Raw genomic sequence first — 18,282 nt, forward strand, 5'->3', positions numbered from 1 at the left:
TCTGTAAATGATGTCTGAGTGTTGGAGTGTGCCCCTGGCTACCTGTAAATGATGTCTGAGTGTTGGAGTGTGCCCCTGGCTACCTGTAAATGATGTCTGAGTGTTGGAGTGTGCCCCTGGCTATTCGTATATAAAAAAAAATTTTTATATTGTGCCGTCTGGTTTGCTTAATATAAGGAATTTGAAATGATTTATACATTTACTTTTGATACTTAAGTATATTTAAAGCCAAATACTTTTAGACTTTTACTCAAGTAGTATTTTACTGGGTGACTTTCACTTTTACTTCAGTCATTTTCTGTTTAGGTATATTTACTTTTACTCAACTATGACAATTGGGTATTTTTTCCCAAACAGTGTTTATGTTAATTAACGGTCAATTACCGTGAGACTGGCAGTTATTTGCTTGACAATCACCTGCTGACAAAATTTAATGACTGCCACAGCCCTAGCGGTGGCTGTTTTAATTTCCAATTTGGTGTGGAGTCACCTGTCAGACCTTTCAGATGACAAATTATCCCAGACTGGGGGAAAGAGAGTCAACGCTTTGATTATGGCCATGGTTCATACAGGTGACGCCATTTTAAAGTGTTTCAACTGAATTACTACATTGTCATCTGGGTCTTCTGGTGATACACAAACAAAAGACAAATCAGGACTCTAACCCGGAGCAAAATCTAGACTTGAGCCAAGGCTACAGACTGGGCCATGCTCCTACAGTCCATGTAGGGCCTTCTTTCATCAGGATATATACATGAAAAAAAAAGAAGTTAGTTGTGTCCAGTTTAATAAAGGTCTAGAACTATAGCACAAGAAGCCCCTTTTCCTCTCTCCTTAACCCTTATTTTCCCTCCCTCTCTCCCTCTCACCCTGACACACAACACATTACTACTGCCAGGGAGGAGAGAGACAGAAGCCTCTACGGTGGATACAGGAGGAGGAAGGAGGGGGGAGGGATGAACGAAAAAGCCTGGTCCAGCCCACTCCTCCTTGGTTTTAAATTGTGACCCAGTTATGGTGTTGAGTAGCTGTGGTGGCGCCGCCAGGACAGGGATCCCCATGGCACAGTGCTGCTCTCAGGGCAGGCAACCATTTAGCTATGCCCTTACAGACACATGGAGGAGGGACTGCAGAGGGAGGGAACAGTCTGACAGGACCAAGGAAACATGCTTCAAACTCTCTCTGTGTCTACTGTATCTCTCTCTCTCGCCCTCTGTTTATCCCCCCCTCTCTCTCATTATTCCTCTCCATCCCTTCCTCTCTTAATTATTTTTCTCTATTTCACCTTCTCTTTCCCCCCTGGTCTGATAATATATATATATTATCTTGGTGTAATGCAGTGGCCTGTCTCAAAGCCTGTTCATTTAAGTCATTACGGAGGCTGCTGTTATGAAAACGTCTCAGGCTGGCAGTCGTCTTTATATTAAACTCATCTCTCACTGCCAGTTACCCTCTATCTATCTATCTATCTATCTATCTATCTATCTATCTATCTATCTATCTATCTATCTATCTATCTATCTATCTATCTATCTATCTATCTATCTATCTATCTATCTATCTATCTATCTATCTATCTATCTATCTATCTATCTATCTATCTATCTCACACACACACACACACACACACACACACACACACACACACACACACACACACACACACACACACACACACACACACACAAAGTGAACGGAGGTCTGGGGGAAAAGCAGACGGCCAGACTAAACCACAGATAGATTGGCACAAATCCACCACCTCAGGATATCAGCAGTTTCAAGCCATTTGTCAACATGAGTATTGGTGATTAAATGAATACCCAGTGACTGATTCATACTTCTGATCATCTGTAACATAGCTCTCCGCAGCTCGACAACCTTTCTCAGTAAAATGTAACAAATGACAGGTCATGTCATCCTTTATGAATGGGTAACGTGATCTTTGTACAGCTTCAGGGGGTGCTCTCCTGCATGCTGAATGAAGACCTTTATTTAAACTAGAAAACCTCACTTAATGGTCATACAATCAATGGCTTTGGCCCAGACATCCAGGTAGCCAAAAGAAGAAACGATTGGGGCCCAGTAGCTATAGCATGTCTGACTGATCAGGCAAGAGTCTACTCTAAAGTATTTACGCTACCTCCAAGTAGGGAAAGATCATAACCCTGGTGGCCAGGGTCCTATTATCAGTCCTCTCTCTCCAGTAGTCTGTGTGATACCTGGGTGGTATAAGGGCTAATGTATTACCCTCTCAGGGATGCTTTATGCTAAGCCTCTTAGATAATGGTCAGGCAGGGACTGTGACTCATGTGAAATTCATTGGTCTGTAAGCTACATAATAGCCTGGCCTCTGAACTAGCCAAATAACACCTGATGGTGGAAGGTTTTTAGCTGGTTTTAGATAAACTATGGGTTTGAAACTATAACTATACGACAGAGGGTTTCTATACCATGTCAGCCATATTGACTGTACCCTTAAGGGTGAAGTCAAATTTCCATTCTAATAATTATATTTCTATGCTAGTTGCTTCCTTCTAGGTGGTGTGGTCTTACCTGGGAGATGAGGCTCTTGAGCTCTGTCCTCTCCACTTCCCAGGAGGCCTTAGCACGGGCAAACTGCTGGGTCAGTTCCTGAGAGCCCTGACGCTCCTCTCGCAGCTCCCCGCTCAGATCCTGGAGCGCTCCCTTCAGGTCTGCCAGAGTGCTGCTCACGCCGCTCGTCTAGGGCACAGACAGGATGGAGAATCAGTGAATGACCTCTCAATGTCATAGAGAGGAACATGACATTTGAGAAGATCTCCATGTCATTCATTTGATCAATAACTGCTGTTTCCTGTGTATTGTTAGGGTTGTTTTCAGTAGACACTAAACAGAAAGAACTGGCTGAAACCCGAGAGGAACTACCTGAACTTGTCCAATAACAAAGGCTTGTTTTCGTTTTCTGTAGCAACATTCTTTTGCAACGGTGTGCACTAATGAATATGACCCAGGTGTGACCTGTTCCTGTACCTGTTTGTAGCTCTTCTCCAGCACACAGAGCTCCTTGGAGATGGAGGGGCAGAGGGGCTGCTCCTCTGCGGCGGTCATCTTGTTGTCTCCCTGGTGAGGGTGTGCGGCCAGACTCTCCTCCTCCAGCAGCAGGTACAGGTCCTTCAGACTGTTCACCTGTAGGGACACACAGCAAATTATTAGTCAGCCAGTCAGTCAGTCAGCCAGTCTGCTTCTTCAACAGCTAAAAATCTAATCAACCAATCAAAGTACCATGCCACAGCTAAGTGGCTGATTCAAAGAGAGAGGGTGGCCAGTCAGTCCTGTACCTCCAAGACATCCTTGGCCTCCGTGTCCAGCTTGCGTCCCAGCCGCCACTGTTTGAGGAAGCAGCGCAGCTTGAGGCTGAGCAGCAGCAGGGTCTGCTTGAGCTGCTGGGACTCCTGCAACATCAGGTTCCTCTCCTGGCTCCAGAACTTCTGCTGTAGCCGTGTCTGCAGACTCAGACTCTGTAGCTGGAAGTCCCTCCGCGTCAGGGCCTTCTGGTGCTCCTCCTGCAGCTGGAGATAGAGGGAGAGACACACACACATAGAGAGAGAGAGGGGACAGGCCAGTCAGTGGGCTACAGGGGCTCACAGTGCCAGTGTTGTTATGATAAGGGATTAGGTACAGCACCGTTTGCTTTAGCTGTTTGCTAAGTGGGTGCATGCATGTATATAATAAACTGTTGTTGTTGTACATATCATAGTAGTGATACCATACTGTTCTCAGGTGCGGTGCATACTCTGTATTAGCATTGACAAGACGTTACAGTAACAACGCTCTGTGTGGTTTAGAAGGGTTTGGCTGTAGTCAGTGTCGTGTACATAGTTATATAACAGTTTTATCTCTATGGTTGTGTACCTGTGTGAATGTCTGTGAGCTGCTGTGGGTGGGGTCTCTGTGAGCCTGTCTCTCCACTGTCAGTTCCTCCTGCATCCCGCGAGCATTCTCCCTCGCCTCCCACAGAAGAGCCTGCAGCTCACTGATCTGCTGAGGGAGGGAGGGAGCAAGTGAGAAGGAGAGAGAGAGAGAGAGAGAGAGAGAGAGAGAGGGAGGGAGAGAGAGAGAGAGAGAAGTACACCATTATAGCTAGAGTACAATACACTCTGCAATGCTACATCACCCTGTAAAGTGTAAAGCACACCACACCACTTCCCACAACTGAAAAATATCCTCCATTGACAATAACTCAACTCCAAACAGAGAACAACAATCCCAACCTTATGTTACACAGTTAAAGACATACAGCACACCCACACACCCACACTGGGCCCCATGGTCCAATAAACACACCATTAGCGCTAACCCACGAACTGCTCATCAAATGGCCTCCGTTCTAACGACAGGCACAAGACCAGCCACTCAAGCTTTTCATTATCACTCAGCGCCCAACATTTGTATTTTCTCGCCAATTAGACCAAGTGTGTAGAATTTGATAAGGTGGGACATTGGGGGTGTTCTGTGGAAGACTGAAATACCCAGAGGGGCATTAATATACTCTGAAGGTTTGAAAATGAACATGATTCCATTCTCCAATGTCCACTGTGTCATAATGTTCCATGCATATCTGTGTTTAAATGGCGCTTTAAGACTACTGGTTGCTGCTGTGTTTCGAGGTACAATGACAACCTTTATGTTTTGTCTCAAGATTCTCTGAGGGCTTTGACAGATACAGTGGGGAAAAAAAGTATTTAGTCAGCCACCAATTGTGCAAGTTCTCCCACTTAAAAAGATGAGAGAGGCCTGTAATTTTCATCATAGGTACACGTCAACTATGACAGACGAATTGAGAAAGAAAAATCCAGAAAATCCCATTGTAGGATTTTTTATGAATTTATTTGCAAATTATGGTGGAAAATAAGTATTTGGTCATCTACAAACAAGCAAGATTTCTGGCTCTCACAGACCTGTAACTTCTTCTTTAAGAGGCTCCTCTGTCCTCCACTCGTTACCTGTATTAATGGCACCTGTTTGAACTTGTTATCAGTATAAAAGACACCTGTCCACAACCTCAAACAGTCACACTCCAAACTCCACTATGGCCAAGACCAAAGAGCTGTCAAAGGACACCAGAAACAAAATTGTAGACCTGCACCAGGCTGAGAAGACTGCATCTGCAATAAGTAAGCAGCTTGGTTTGAAGAAATCAACTTTAGGAGCAATTATTAGGAAATGGAAGACATACAAGACCACTGATAATCTCCCTCGATCTGGGGCTCCACGCAAGATCTCACCCCGTGGGGTCAAAATGATCACAAGAACGGTGAGCACAAATCCCAGAACCACACGGGGGGACCTAGTGAATGACCTGCAGAGAGCTGGGACCAAAGTAACAAAGCCTACCATCAGTAACACACTACGCCGCCAGGGACTCAAATCCTGCAGTGCCAGACGTGTCCCCCTGCTTAAGCCAGTACATGTCCAGGCCCGTCTGAAGTTTGCTAGAGTGCATTTGGATGATCCAGAAGAGGATTGGGAGAATGTCGTATGGTCAGATGAAACCAAAATATAACTTTTTGGTAAAAACTCAACTCGTCGTGTTTGGAGGACAAAGAATGCTGAGTTGCATCCAAAGAACACAATACCTACTGTGAAGCATGGGGGTGGAAACATCATGCTTTGGGGCTGTTTTTCTGCAAAGGGACCAGGACGACTGATCCGTGTAAAGGAAAGAATGAATGGGGCCATGTATCGTGAGATTTTGAGTGAAAACCTCCTTCCATCAGCAAGGGCATTGAAGATGAAACGTAGCTGGGTCTTTCAGCATGACAATGATCCCAAACACACCGCCCGGGCAATGAAGGAGTGGCTTCGTAAGAAGCATTTCAAGGTCCTGGAGTGGCCTAGCCAGTCTCCAGATCTCAACCCCATAGAAAATCTTTGGAGGGAGTTGAAAGTCCGTGTTGCCCAGCGACAGCCCCAAAACATCACTGCTCTAGAGGAGATCTGCATGGAGGAATGGCCCAAAATACCAGCAACAGTGTGTGAAAACCTTGTGAAGACTTACAGAAAACGTTTGACCTGTGTCATTGCCAACAAAGGGTATATAACAAAGTATTGAGAAACTTTTGTTATTGACCAAACACTTATTTTCCACCATAATTTGCAAATAAGTTCATAAAAAATCCTACAATGTGATTTTCTGGAATTTTCTTTCAAATTTTGTCTGTCATAGTTGACGTGTACCTATGATGAAAATTACAGGCCTCTCTCATCTTTTTAAGTGGGAGAACTTGCACAATTGGTGGCTGACTAAATACTTTTTTTCCCCACTGTAAGTGAAAATACAATGTCATTTATTTTCATGTTAGCTTATTTAGACGTTGCATTGCTGGAATCATTGTTTTTGTTGTTGTACAATTTCACCAACCATTATTCTTTGGGAAAAAAGAAAGTTGCACACTCAATATCTACTCACAATCTACTACAATCTACTTGGTTATCTACTAGGGATAACCAACGTTTTGGCAGTGTGCCCTCCCAATAACTCTACCCTCACTGTGTATTCTGAGAGAGTCCCTGCCAGTGCAAGTCCCAATTGCACTATGACACTGTAGCTCACTATTACTCAGCGAGTCACAAATTGATTTGCAGCAGATTTTTTGTATAATTTACACCGTAGCCCGCTTCTGCATTTCTCTCCCTTTCTCCTTCTCCTCAGCAGCCTCTGCAAGTGACTTCTGACACCCTCATTTTCTCACCAAAGGGATCCAAGGAGTAAGAGTGAGGGCAGCTCAATTTCAGCTGCTAAACCTTTCAATTTCCTCCCATTCCAATGCATATTCGCCTCGTAGACCATAACAATTGTATAAAAGGCTTACATTCCCGAGCCAAGCCTTAGACGCAGACTCCATGCACATAAATGGATAACCTGCTGTCAGTTTCCAATGCCCTTCACAGCATTATGTCGGTCTTACTGTCCTGCAGAAGAATATTCTATTTAAGTTGCTTTCTGAGCAGGATATAGTACCCTATTTCTAACATTACAGAGTTACTCTGAAAGGATTGGTTGGTGGTAATGGACACAAGAGGCACCACTCAGTGGGGAGAGACCATGGTCGTATTCATTAGGTACTAAACAGAAGAAAACTGACTAAAACGGGATGGGACTACCTGCACAACATTTTGAAACTATGTTCCCTAATGAATAGGACACAGAACACAGTCACCCTGATGGACTCCTGGTTCCCACCAACACTCCCACATCCATGTCCATACATCAGCCCTGTCATGCTTCTATCGACCGACCCTGTCTCTACAGACAGACAGAGCACTCAGGCAGTCTGCGTGTGATAACATCGCCTGGAGTGGGGCCAAGGTGTTACTGCCTGCCCTATCCCCTGTCCTTTCCTCCTTCCCTCGCCGGACCCGGTCCTGATCTCCCCTGTCCTGGCAGCCTAATCATTGATCACTGAGAGGGGAGAGGAGCAGGGTGGATGATGATGTGTAGAAGCCAACAGTAGTTTGTGATGCAGTGATTACTGAGGAGAGACACAGGGTGAATTATTAGGCCTACTTATTTCAAACACGTGCCCCGTGGGCCAAAAGTCGCCCACAAGCTGATTTAATGTGGCCCGCTCAATGCTGTCATAGTTAATTGCCTACTATGATTATATAATTATATATTTCAAGAATGTGTTTTAATTCAGGAGATACAGAGAAATCAACTGAGTTATTGAACCTTTAATAACCAGCCTATTGACAGCAACAATGAGGTTCTCTAGTTCTCACATTTAGGAAGTGTGTGTTCAGATGACTAACTGATTATGTGCTACAGTACAGCCCAGAGAGCAACCTTCCCTTTCATGACTCCCACATTATAAAACTAACATTGTATATCCTGTAACAGGAGAGTGGGCTGTGGCGATTGTGTTTCTCTCTGCTCTATTCATCGCTTCTGCAGATGCCCCCTCCCTCACAGTCCAGGTTTCCAAGGAGACCTGCTACGGAAAGGTCAAACGAACACTGAGCAGCAGACACTTCCTCTTCTCACTTCAAGAGCTGATGTCATTGTGTTTACTGCAGCAGCAGTGTGATTCCAGCCTGATTCACCCACTATCTATCACATGAAAGAACGAGGGAAGAGAGCCTAAAGACATGTTTGGGCCATCAAGGAGTGCACAGTGTCTGTGTGTGTTTGTGCATGCATGCGTGTATTTTGACTATTCTATAGCAGTGACCTACCAGGGCTGTTTCCGTCTCCTGTGTTTCCTGGTTCTTGTTGCTGTCAGTGTGGCTGTCACCCTCCTCCTCCTCCTGACCTTTCACCTCGTGCTCTGATTGGTCCCTAAAGTCAGGCTGCTGCATGCATGGGCAAGTTAATGAAAACAAATAAAAAGATAGGAAGAGGAACAGAGGAAAGGGAAGGAAGAGGATGAGGGGAGACATATGGTAGGGATGGAGGGCATCCAAAACAAAACAATACAACCAAAATGGAAGATCCGTAAGACACATTGAAAATAAAAAATTAACCTCACAGGACAAAGAAAAGTATGTAAAGGAAAAACAGCTTTGTCAGAGTGGCGTAGGACAGAGTGGAGAACAGAACCAAAACAATGATGAGAAGTAGGAGCGACGGCTGGAGGGTTGGGGGAGGAGGGGGGGAGTGAAGGAGAGTAAGAGGAGAGAGTAGGAGAGGGGATTAAAATAATCAAAAGAGTGAGAGAAGAGAGAGGAAAAAGAGGAAAGGGAAACAAGTGCAGAAAGCGGCGGTCATGGTGCCCATGCAGTGAGAGGGGGGAGAAGGAGGGACGTGGTGAGAGAGGGAGGGACGGGGTGAGAGAGGGAGGGACGGGTTGAGAGGGAGTGAGAGAGGGAGGGACGGGGAGAGGGAGGGACGGGGAGAGAGAGGACAGGACGTGGAGAGAGAAGGAGGGACGGGGTTAGAGAGGGAGGGACGGGGTGAGAGAGGGAGGGACGGGGAGAGAGAGGACGGGACGGGGAGAGAGAAGGAGGGACGGGGTGAGAGAGGGAGTGACGGGGTGAGAGAGGGAGGGACGGGGGAGAGCGGATGGGGTTGGGACTCAGTAGGCCTCTAATGGAGCTTAACTCTAAGCATAGAACCAACTTTACTAGAGTGCATTTACATGGATATGCGAATTGTCTTTTGATGTGTGTAAATAGATTGTGGTTTATGGTTTCTATGATTTCTTTATCATTCTAGTTGTCATGCAGCACAGTGGTGGCTCCATTTGAGCCCTGAGCTCTATGTAGCATCTATAACAGGTTATAAGGCATCAAAGCAGCATGCGTGTCATGTCATGTGTGCCGGCAGCATTCTGTGCCAGGGAGAAACCATAGTGTGAGCTGGGAAGGGGGGGAGTATTAGCCATACCGTGGTTCAAAGAGCAAACGGAACAGAAATAATAGACTTACTACAAAAAAAGGAGCATAAAAAAGAAAAGGAAAGAAACATAATCAATAATAAATGAGTGGTGGGAAGAGGAGGAGGGTGTTCATTCTTACCTTCTGCTCTGCAGTGATCTCACCCGCCTGGTCGTCTGGAGGGCAGGGGTGTGAGGCAGAGGGTGCATCCGTCACGGAGTCTCCAGCTTCGGACAGTAGAGGCAGGGGCGATGTCCCCTCCACCTGCTCTCTCCCAGGAGGGGCGCTGCCGAGGCTCTCCACTCGCTTCACGAAGGCCTGGAGCTGGGTGTGCAGCGCTCGCAGCCTGCCCGTCAGAGCCTCCACCAGGGGCAGGTCCTGGAGCTCAGAGGGTTGGGCCTGCTGGCTCTTCTCTGGGACACAGGGCTCTGCAGCCTCCCCGGAGGAGGTGGAGGAGATCTTGCGGTAGAGGGAGGGGCAGTTGGAGTCGGAAGCGGTCAGCAGCTGGATGGCTGTAGAGATGAGGCGGGCCTGGTCCCTCATGGCCAGCAGGGCCTCATGGTCCTTCAGCCCCAGGGGGACGTTACCGTGCAGGTGAAAGGGAACCCCCGTGGACGTCTTCTTCTCCCTCTCCTCCAGGGGCTCGTTCTCCCCTCCGATGGGGCCTTCACGGCGCGCTTGGCTGGGGAGGCACTCGGCCGAGTCCCCTGCCTCAGCGTCGGTCTCCAGGGCTGGCCTAGAAGAGCTGTGGCAGGAGGCCAGGTCGCAGCGCTGCAGGTTGGAAAGCAACACACGGTTCTCGTACTGGAGCTTCTTCACCTTGCCGCTCAGCTCCCCGATCTGGAGCCTGGCGGCCTGCAGCAGCTCCTCCTGGGGTGCCTCGGTGCTGATGAGAGCCCCCCCACCATGACCGTCCTCCAGGAGAGAGATGGATGAGGAGTCGTTCTGGTCTGGGTCCAACGCCAGCGGCAGCTCCGACTTGTAGCGGTTGATCTCGTTCATCAGCAGCTTGTTCTGCTCCTCCATCTCCAGCAGCGAGCGCCGCAGCAGCTCTGCCTCCTCCTCCACAAACTGCAGGTGCCTCTGGATCTCCATCACATTCTCCAGACCTCCTCCTCCAGGGCCTCCCATGCCTCCGACCCCCAGCCCTGGTGGCAGCTCCTGGCCCTTCATGTCGTCCATCTCGGCCCGCAGGCCACGGTTCTCCACCTCCAGTTCCACGATGCGCCGGCTCAGCAGGTTGGCTTCCTCCTCCACCAGCTTCAGGTGAACTCTAACCTCGGCCTCGCGGGTGTGGGGCGAGTCGTTCACCTCCTCCACGGTGAGCGAGGCGTCCACGTCGCCGTAGACCGAGCGGTACTTGGCCAGCTCCTCCCGCATGGCCTCGCTGTCCTTGGCCATCTTGGTCAGCTTCTTGCACATGAGCGCTGACTCCTCCTTGGCAAAATGGAGCTGGCACTTAAGGTCAGAGTTGTCCTCCTGCTGGCCACAGAGAGGCACAGAGACAGGCTGTTAGGAACACTGACAACACACTGACTCACTCACACAAACACACAATGACAATATATCCTCTCACATATCACAGAGAGAGAGACAGAGAGAGAAAGATAGTGAGGCCAAAACGACAAATTAAAAAAAGCTAATTGTGCGGGAGTTATTTTTCTATTAACATGTTAAAATCTGTCAAATTCTTCATAATAGCTTGAACTCATTCGCCATCCTCATGGTAACCCCATCAAATATTTAGACCAATGCAAAGCTATGGATTTTTTGGGGCAAAGTGGGATAGGTCGATGCAACACTGGGGAGTCATGCATACTACAAGCATAGTCTCCCGAGTGGCACAGTGGTCTAAGGCACTGCATCGCAGTGCAAGCTGTGCCACTAGAGATCCTGGTTCGAATCCAGGCTCTGTCGTAGCCGGCCGCGACCGGGAGACCCATGGGGCGGCGCGCACAATTGGCCCAGCGTCGTCCAGGGTAGGGGAGGGAATGGCCGGCAGGGGATGTAGCTCAGTTGGTAGAGCATGGCGTTTGCAACGCCAGGGTTGTGGGTTCGATAAAATAATGTATGCACTAACTGTAAGTCGCTCTGGATAAGAGCGTCTGCTAAATGACTAAAATGTAATGTAAATGTACTATATTACTGTGTAATGTGTGCTAGCTGGGGGCATTGAGGTACATTGGTGTATTTATAACAGACAGAAGCCATTTTGAATATTAAACGCACATTTATTTTGCAGAGGGTATTACTCAGATTCCCTCTATTACAGTTTTTCTCAATTGCTAAAACACTAAACCCTATTGTCTGAACCAAATGCTCAGTTGCCTGAACCCCCTGATTGAATCAATCACTCTTTTGGCAAAACCATAAGCACTTTTCACCTGTTTAGACACAACTTGCCAACACATTTTCATTGTGATGCACCCGTGCTGCATAATGGTGAGCACATGTGACAAAAGTCAAACACAATTAGAGCACAGGTATCACCACTTGAACACAACAACTCAAAATTGATCACACTTGTGGCTAATGATGTGAGGGAACATATACAGTAAGCCAGTTTAGAGAGCACTGGTTTGTGAGGCCCTACAATTGATAGAAATCTGAGAGGAAGAGTTCGTGTGAGAGGTGGTCGAGGTGGTCAGCGAAGACAAAGAACAGTAATATCTGATGAAATCAGAGCTACTGTGATTGACCATGTTCTTGTCCATGGTATGAGCATGAGGGAGGCTGGACAAAGGGTACAACCAAACATCAGTAGATTCACTGTGTCCACCATAATCCGAAGATTTAGAGAAGAGAACAGGTAATTACCTTTTTTTGACATTATAGTACAGTATGTAAATGTTGACAGCAATTACTGTATGACATACTATATACTGTACCACAGTATACTGTAAGTGAATATATGTTTCAGTACATCACTGTACCAATGTACTGTAGTATTGTAATGGAGGGTTGGTCTAACTGTTTGTAGGCCTAGTATTCCATGTATATTTTTTGTAACTCCATGTTCTCTTTTTGTAGAATTGAAAGACTGCCACATGGGGGTGGGAGGACAGGTATGTTCTCCCCCACACCAAGAGACCCTAATTGTTGATATGGTCCGTAAGAAAAATGCCATTAAACTGAGCGAAATTCAGCAGAAGATCATTGAGGACCATTTACATTTTGAGGGTATCAACAGTGTCAGCCTCTCTACTGTTGATCGTGTCCTCAAGCGCAACAGACTGCGCATGAAACAGCTATACAGAGTGCCCTTTGATCGCAACTCAGACAGAGTCAAAGAGCAAAGATTCCCACATTCAATGTTGATTACTCTAAGTAGTGATTTACTGTAGTGGCCTAAATCACTTTTTCCGTATCACTTACAAAACTATATCTATTTCTACAGAGGGTTTTTCAACTGGATGCAATGGAAAGACCCCATCAATACATCTACATGGATGAAGCTGGGTTTAATCTCACCAAAAGGAGAAGGAGAGGCCGTAATGTGATTGGCCATCGGGCCATTGTTGGTGTTCCTGGGCAGCGTGGTGGCAATGTCACATTATGTGCTGCCATCAGCAATCATGGGGTTGTCCACCATCATGCCAACCTGGGGCCCTACAACACTCACCAGCTCCTCATTTTCCTCAATCACATGCGAGATGCTTTGTTAGGGCAGCAGGATGAGCATCCCATCTATGTTGTTGTTTGGGACAATGTGAGTTTTCACAGAGCCCTCCAGGTTAGAGAGTGGTACAATATGAACCAAGGTTTTATCAATCTTTGCCTTCCACCGTACTCCCCTTTCCTAAACCCCATTGAGGAATTCTTCTCCTCATGGCGGTGGAAGGTATATGAACGCCAACCTTACACCAGGGTAAATCTCCTGCAAGCCATGGGACTTGCCTGTGGTGACATAGGTGTGGAGGCATGCCAAGCCTGGATACGGCATGCCAGGTTTTTTTCCCCGTTGCCTGGCCAGACAAAATGTGGCCTGTGATGTGGATGAAGTCCTGTGGCCTGACCCAGTACGGAGACATGATGCTGTGGCTGAGTAATGCACTTATTTGTATATTTCTGTACTTTATTTTTACATGGGCTTACTGTACACAAGTGGCAAACGCATAAGATTTCTGTTTGTTTTTACAAGTGCTACATGTAAATGCACAAGATTTCTGTTTTGTGTTTTTGTACAAGTGCTAAATGCACAGGTTTTTTTTGTTTTGCAACATGCATTTAGCCTACAGTGAACAAACAAACATTTATTTCTCCAGCTTCATGTCCTGAGCATTGTGTTTTCTATTTTTCTACGTAGTGTTTAGTGACTGTTCAGTAGTGTTTTTTATTTTGATTGACTCGGGGCACGATTTGACAACATAGTTCAGTTTTGAGCACAGATTGAACTGTTTTGAGGTGAAAGTTTGGTTTTGCAAGAAGAGTCTGAGGTTTTGTGAATGTAGCTTGAAAATTGGGTTTTGTGTTCACAGTTAAGAGAAAAGGAGAGCAGCTTTCAAGAAATGTGTCTTAGCAATCGAGAAAAACTGTATTTAACCAATTGACTCAAAATGGTCCAGGCCCATGAAATAATGTGTTGTGTACTTTATTGGTGATGGGGCTATTTCCCAGAACATTAAACACCATTTATGGTATGTGGCAGTGGCACTCCAATAATATGATATTAAGCATTAACCTCATCCCCACAGAAACAGAAGAAGAGAGAGCGAGAGCGAGAGCGAGAGAGTGAGAGAGTGAGAGAGAGAGAGAGAGAGAGAGAGAGAGAGAGAGAGAGAGAGAGAGAGAGAGAGAGAGAGAGAGAGAGAGAGAGAGAGAGAGAGAGAGAGATAGAGATAGAGAGAGAGAGAGAGAGAGAGAGAGAGAGAGAGAGAGAGAGAGAGAGAAAGACAACACTGGACAGTATGGAACACAAATCCTTTACTATCTCATCCTGGAATATAGAAGGTCTGCCTTTGGACTAAAGAGCAGGAACCCAGACTTCACCAAATAAATTGGCATCCTACAAGAAACATGGTATAGAGGAGATGGACCCACTAGTTGCCCTCTAGGTTACAGCGAGCTGTTAGTCCCATACACCAAACTACCAGCTGTGAAACAAGAAAAAAGACTCAGGGGGTATGCTAATTTGGTATAGAGAATACCTAACCCACTCTATTAAATTAATCAAAACAGGAACATTTTAGATTTGGGTAGAAATAAATAAGGAAGTAATCTCAATAGAGAAAAATATCCTCCTGTATTCTACCTACAGTGCCTTCGGAAAGTATTTAGACCCCTTGACTTTTTCCACATTTTGTTAGGTTTGTTAGGCCTTTTTCTAAAATTGATTCAATTGTTTTTTTCCCCTCATCAATCTACACACAATACCCTTTACTCAGTACATTGTTGAAGCACCTTTGACAGCGGTTACAGCCTCAAGTCTTCTTGGGTATGACGTTACAAGCTTGGCACACCTGTATTTGGGGAGTTTCTCCCATTCTTCTCTGCAGATCCTCTCAAGCTCTGTCAGGTTGGATGGGGAGCGTTGCTGCACAGCTATTTTCAGGTCTCTCCAGAGATGTTCGATCAGGTTCAAGTCCGGGCTCTGCTTGGGCTACTCAAGACATTCAGAGACTTGTCTTGGTTGTGTGCTTAGGGTCAATGTCCTGTTGAAAGGTGAACCTTCGTCCCAGTCTGAGGTCCTGAGCGTTCTGGAGCAGGATTTCATCAAGGATCTCTCTGTATCTTTTTCTCGATCCTGACTAATCTCCCTGCCGCTGAAAAACATCCCCACAGCATGTAGCTGCCACCACCATGCTTCACCGTAGGGATGGTGCCAGGTTTCACCCAGATGCGACGCTTGGTATTGAGGTCATAGAGTTCAATCTTGGTTTCATCAGACCAGAGAATCTTGTTTCTCATGGTCTGAGAGTACTTTAGGTGCCTTTTGGCAAACTCCAAGCAGGCTGTCATGTGCCTTTTACTAAGGAGTGGCTTCCGTCTGGCCACTCTACCATAACGGCCTGATTGGTGGAGTGCTACAGAGATGGTTGTCCTTCTGGAAGGTTCTCCCATCTCCACAGTGGAACTCTGGAGCTCTGTCAGAGTGACCATCGGGTTCTTGGTCACCTCCCTGACCAAGGCCCTTTTCCCCCTATTGCTCAGTTTGGCCGGGCGGCCAGCTCTAGGAAGAGTCTTGGTGGTTCCAAACTTCTTCCATTTAAGTGTTCTTGAGGATCTTCAATGCTGCAGAAATGTTTTGGTACCCTTCCCCAGTTCTGTGCCTCGACACAATCCTGTCTCGGAGCTCTACGGACTGTCAACTGTGGGACCTTATATAGACAGGTGTATGCCTTTCTAAATCATGTCCAATCAATTGAATTTACCACAGGTGGACTCCAATCAAGTTGTAGAAACATCTCAAGGATGATCAATGGAAACAGGATGCACCGAGCTCAATTTCGAGTCTCATGGTGTCACGGTTTCGGCCGAGGCGGCCCCTCCTCCTTGTTCGGGCAGGCTTCGGCGGTCGTCGTCTCCGGAGTACTAGCTGCCACCGTTCGATGTTTCATGTTTGATTGGTTTTGTCTGTTTGTCACACCTGTTTAGTGTTTAGTCTCATTAGGCACCCTATTTAGTTCCTTGTGTTAGTTTAGGTGTTGTGTGTAATTGTTTGACTGTCGTGTGGTAGTTTAGGTCCGCTGTATTTTGTTCTCTCTTTATTTCGTGTTGATTTAGAGAGTCCTGCACTTTGTGCACACTTACTTTGTTCAGTTTAGTGTGCGTTTATTACGCCTGTGGCCGGTGGCCGTTGTTGGCGTGTTTCTACGGACTTCACTAAAGATCTTTGGATTTATATCTCTGTGTCCTGCGTGTGATTCCACATCCCACTACACTCCACTCTTGACAGAATTACACACCATCTCATGGAATCAGCAGGAGCACCCACACCCACCGACATCATGGAGGAGCGCTTTCGTGGTCAAGAAGATCGGATCAACCAAATCGGGCACGCCCTGGACCGGGTGATGAACATTCTCCATCGATGGGAGATCAGCGATGTACCCACACCTCCACCTACCGCACCATCACCATCGGTCAGCCCGCCCGTCCAACAACCGGAACCCAGTGGGATTCGGCTCTCGCTCCCGAGGGCGTACGACGGCACCGCTGCCGGGTGTCAGGGGTTCCTGTTACAAGTGGAACTCTACCTTGCCACCGTACACCCGGCGCCCTCGGGACACGAGCGTTTCCGCCCTCATCTCCTGTCTCACCGGCAAGGCGTTGGAGTGGGCCAACGCCGAATGGAGGAGAATAGACGCCGCCACTATCACCTATGCGGAGTTCTCCCGCCGCTTCCGTGCGGTCTTCGACCATCCACCGGAGGGAAGGCGGCGGGGGAGCGTCTATTCTACCTCCGGCAGGGGATGAGGAGCGCTCAAGAGTTTGCGCTGGAGTTCCGGACTCTAGCGGCAGATGCAGGGTGGAATGAGCGGGCCCTCATAGACCACTTTCGTTGCAGCCTCCGGGAGGACGTCCGCAGAGAGTTGGCGTGCAGGGATACTACACTCTCATTTGACCAGTTGGTGGACATGGCCATTCGGCTGGACACCCTGCTCGCTACCCGCGGACGTCCCAGGTGGGGGTCGCCCATTCCACCCTCCAGCGCCTCCGAGCCGAGCCCGATGGAGCTCGGAGGTGCTGGCGCTAGAGGGGGGAGAAGAAGGAGCCCGAGGGGGGCTGTCCCCTGCACCAACTGTGGCCGTGGAGGGCACACCGCGGCTAGGTGCTGGGGAGGGTTCCCTGGTGAGGGAGACGGCAGGTCACACATTGGGGAGTCCTCCCAGGTGAGTAGGCGCCCCACTTACCCAGAGCTTTCTGTCGTACACATAACTATACCTGTTTGTTTTCCACAGGTTGCACCTCGTTCCCAGCATAAGGCGCTAGTAGATTCAGGCGCAGCTGGGAATTTTGTAGATCGTAAATTCTGTGTTGAGTTAGGGATTCCCCTCCTTCCGGTTGATAATCCTTTCCCTGTACATGCCCTAGATAGTCGTCCGTTAGGATCTGGGTTGATTAGGGAGGTCACGGCGCCACTTAGGATGAAGACGCAGGGGGTCATGAGGAGACGATTCAACTCTATCTGATCGACTCTCCTGCGTATCCGGTGGTACTGGGGCTTCCCTGGTTGATTACCCATGATCCTACGATTTCGTGGCGAGAGAAGGCTCTTAAAGGGTGGTCTGCTCAGTGTGAGGGGCTATGTCTGGGTGTTTCCGTAGGGGCGACCTCGGTGGAGAGTCCGAACCAGATGCCAGCACTGCACATTCCACCTGAGTATGAGGATTTGGCACTCGTGTTTAGCAAGGCAAGAGCGGCACGGTTGCCGCCTCATAGACAGGGGGATTGTGCGATAGACCTCCAGGCAGGAGCTGCGCTCCCGCGGAGCCATGTGTATCCTTTGTCACAGGAGGAGAAGAGGGCAATGGAGACATACATTGCTGAGTCTCTGAGACAGGGATACATACGGCCCTCCACTTCTCCCGCATCCTCAAGCTTCTTTTTTGTGAAGAAAAAGGATGGAGGTTTGCGTCCGTGTATTGATTACCGCGGTCTCAATCAGGTGACTGTGAAATATAGTTATCCACTCCTGCTGATTGCGACCATGACGGAGTCCTTACACGGGGCACGGTTCTTCACAAAATTGGACCTCAGGAGCGCATATAACTTGGTGCGCATTAGAGAGGGCGATGAGTGGAAGACAGCATTTAGTACTACCTCCGGTCATTACGAGTATCTCGTCATGCCATACGGGTTAATGAATGCTCCATCAGTCTTCCAATCTTTTGTAGATGAGATTTTCCGGGACATGCAGGCGCAGGGAGTAGTGGTGTACATAGACGATATTCTGGTGTACAGTTCTACTCGGGCCGAGCATGTAGC

At 47.7% G+C, this 18,282-nt stretch overlaps 1 protein-coding gene across 5 annotated transcripts in view; it reads right to left on the bottom strand.

The window, feature by feature from the left end:
- The window catches only part of LOC121545500 (protein SOGA1), a 71,835-nt gene that overhangs the window by 11,889 nt on the left and 41,664 nt on the right, over positions 1 to 18,282 (bottom strand). For 2 of the 5 annotated variants that reach the window (XM_041856068.2, XM_041856063.2), the window contains exons 5-10: positions 9,496 to 10,836; positions 8,215 to 8,331; positions 3,892 to 4,020; positions 3,318 to 3,548; positions 3,010 to 3,165; positions 2,554 to 2,721 (exon numbers count right to left, since the gene is read on the bottom strand). In XM_041856068.2, coding sequence (XP_041712002.1) covers positions 2,554 to 2,721; positions 3,010 to 3,165; positions 3,318 to 3,548; positions 3,892 to 4,020; positions 8,215 to 8,331; positions 9,496 to 10,836 — 2,142 coding nt within the window. The remainder of the gene's footprint in view (positions 1 to 2,553; positions 2,722 to 3,009; positions 3,166 to 3,317; positions 3,549 to 3,891; positions 4,021 to 8,214; positions 8,332 to 9,495; positions 10,837 to 18,282) is intronic. The other 3 variants (XM_041856064.2, XM_041856066.2, XM_041856067.2) reach the window with 3 other exon arrangements.

Source organism: Coregonus clupeaformis, chromosome 30 (assembly GCF_020615455.1).
Source record: "Coregonus clupeaformis isolate EN_2021a chromosome 30, ASM2061545v1, whole genome shotgun sequence".
Taxonomy (NCBI): domain Eukaryota; kingdom Metazoa; phylum Chordata; class Actinopteri; order Salmoniformes; family Salmonidae; genus Coregonus; species Coregonus clupeaformis.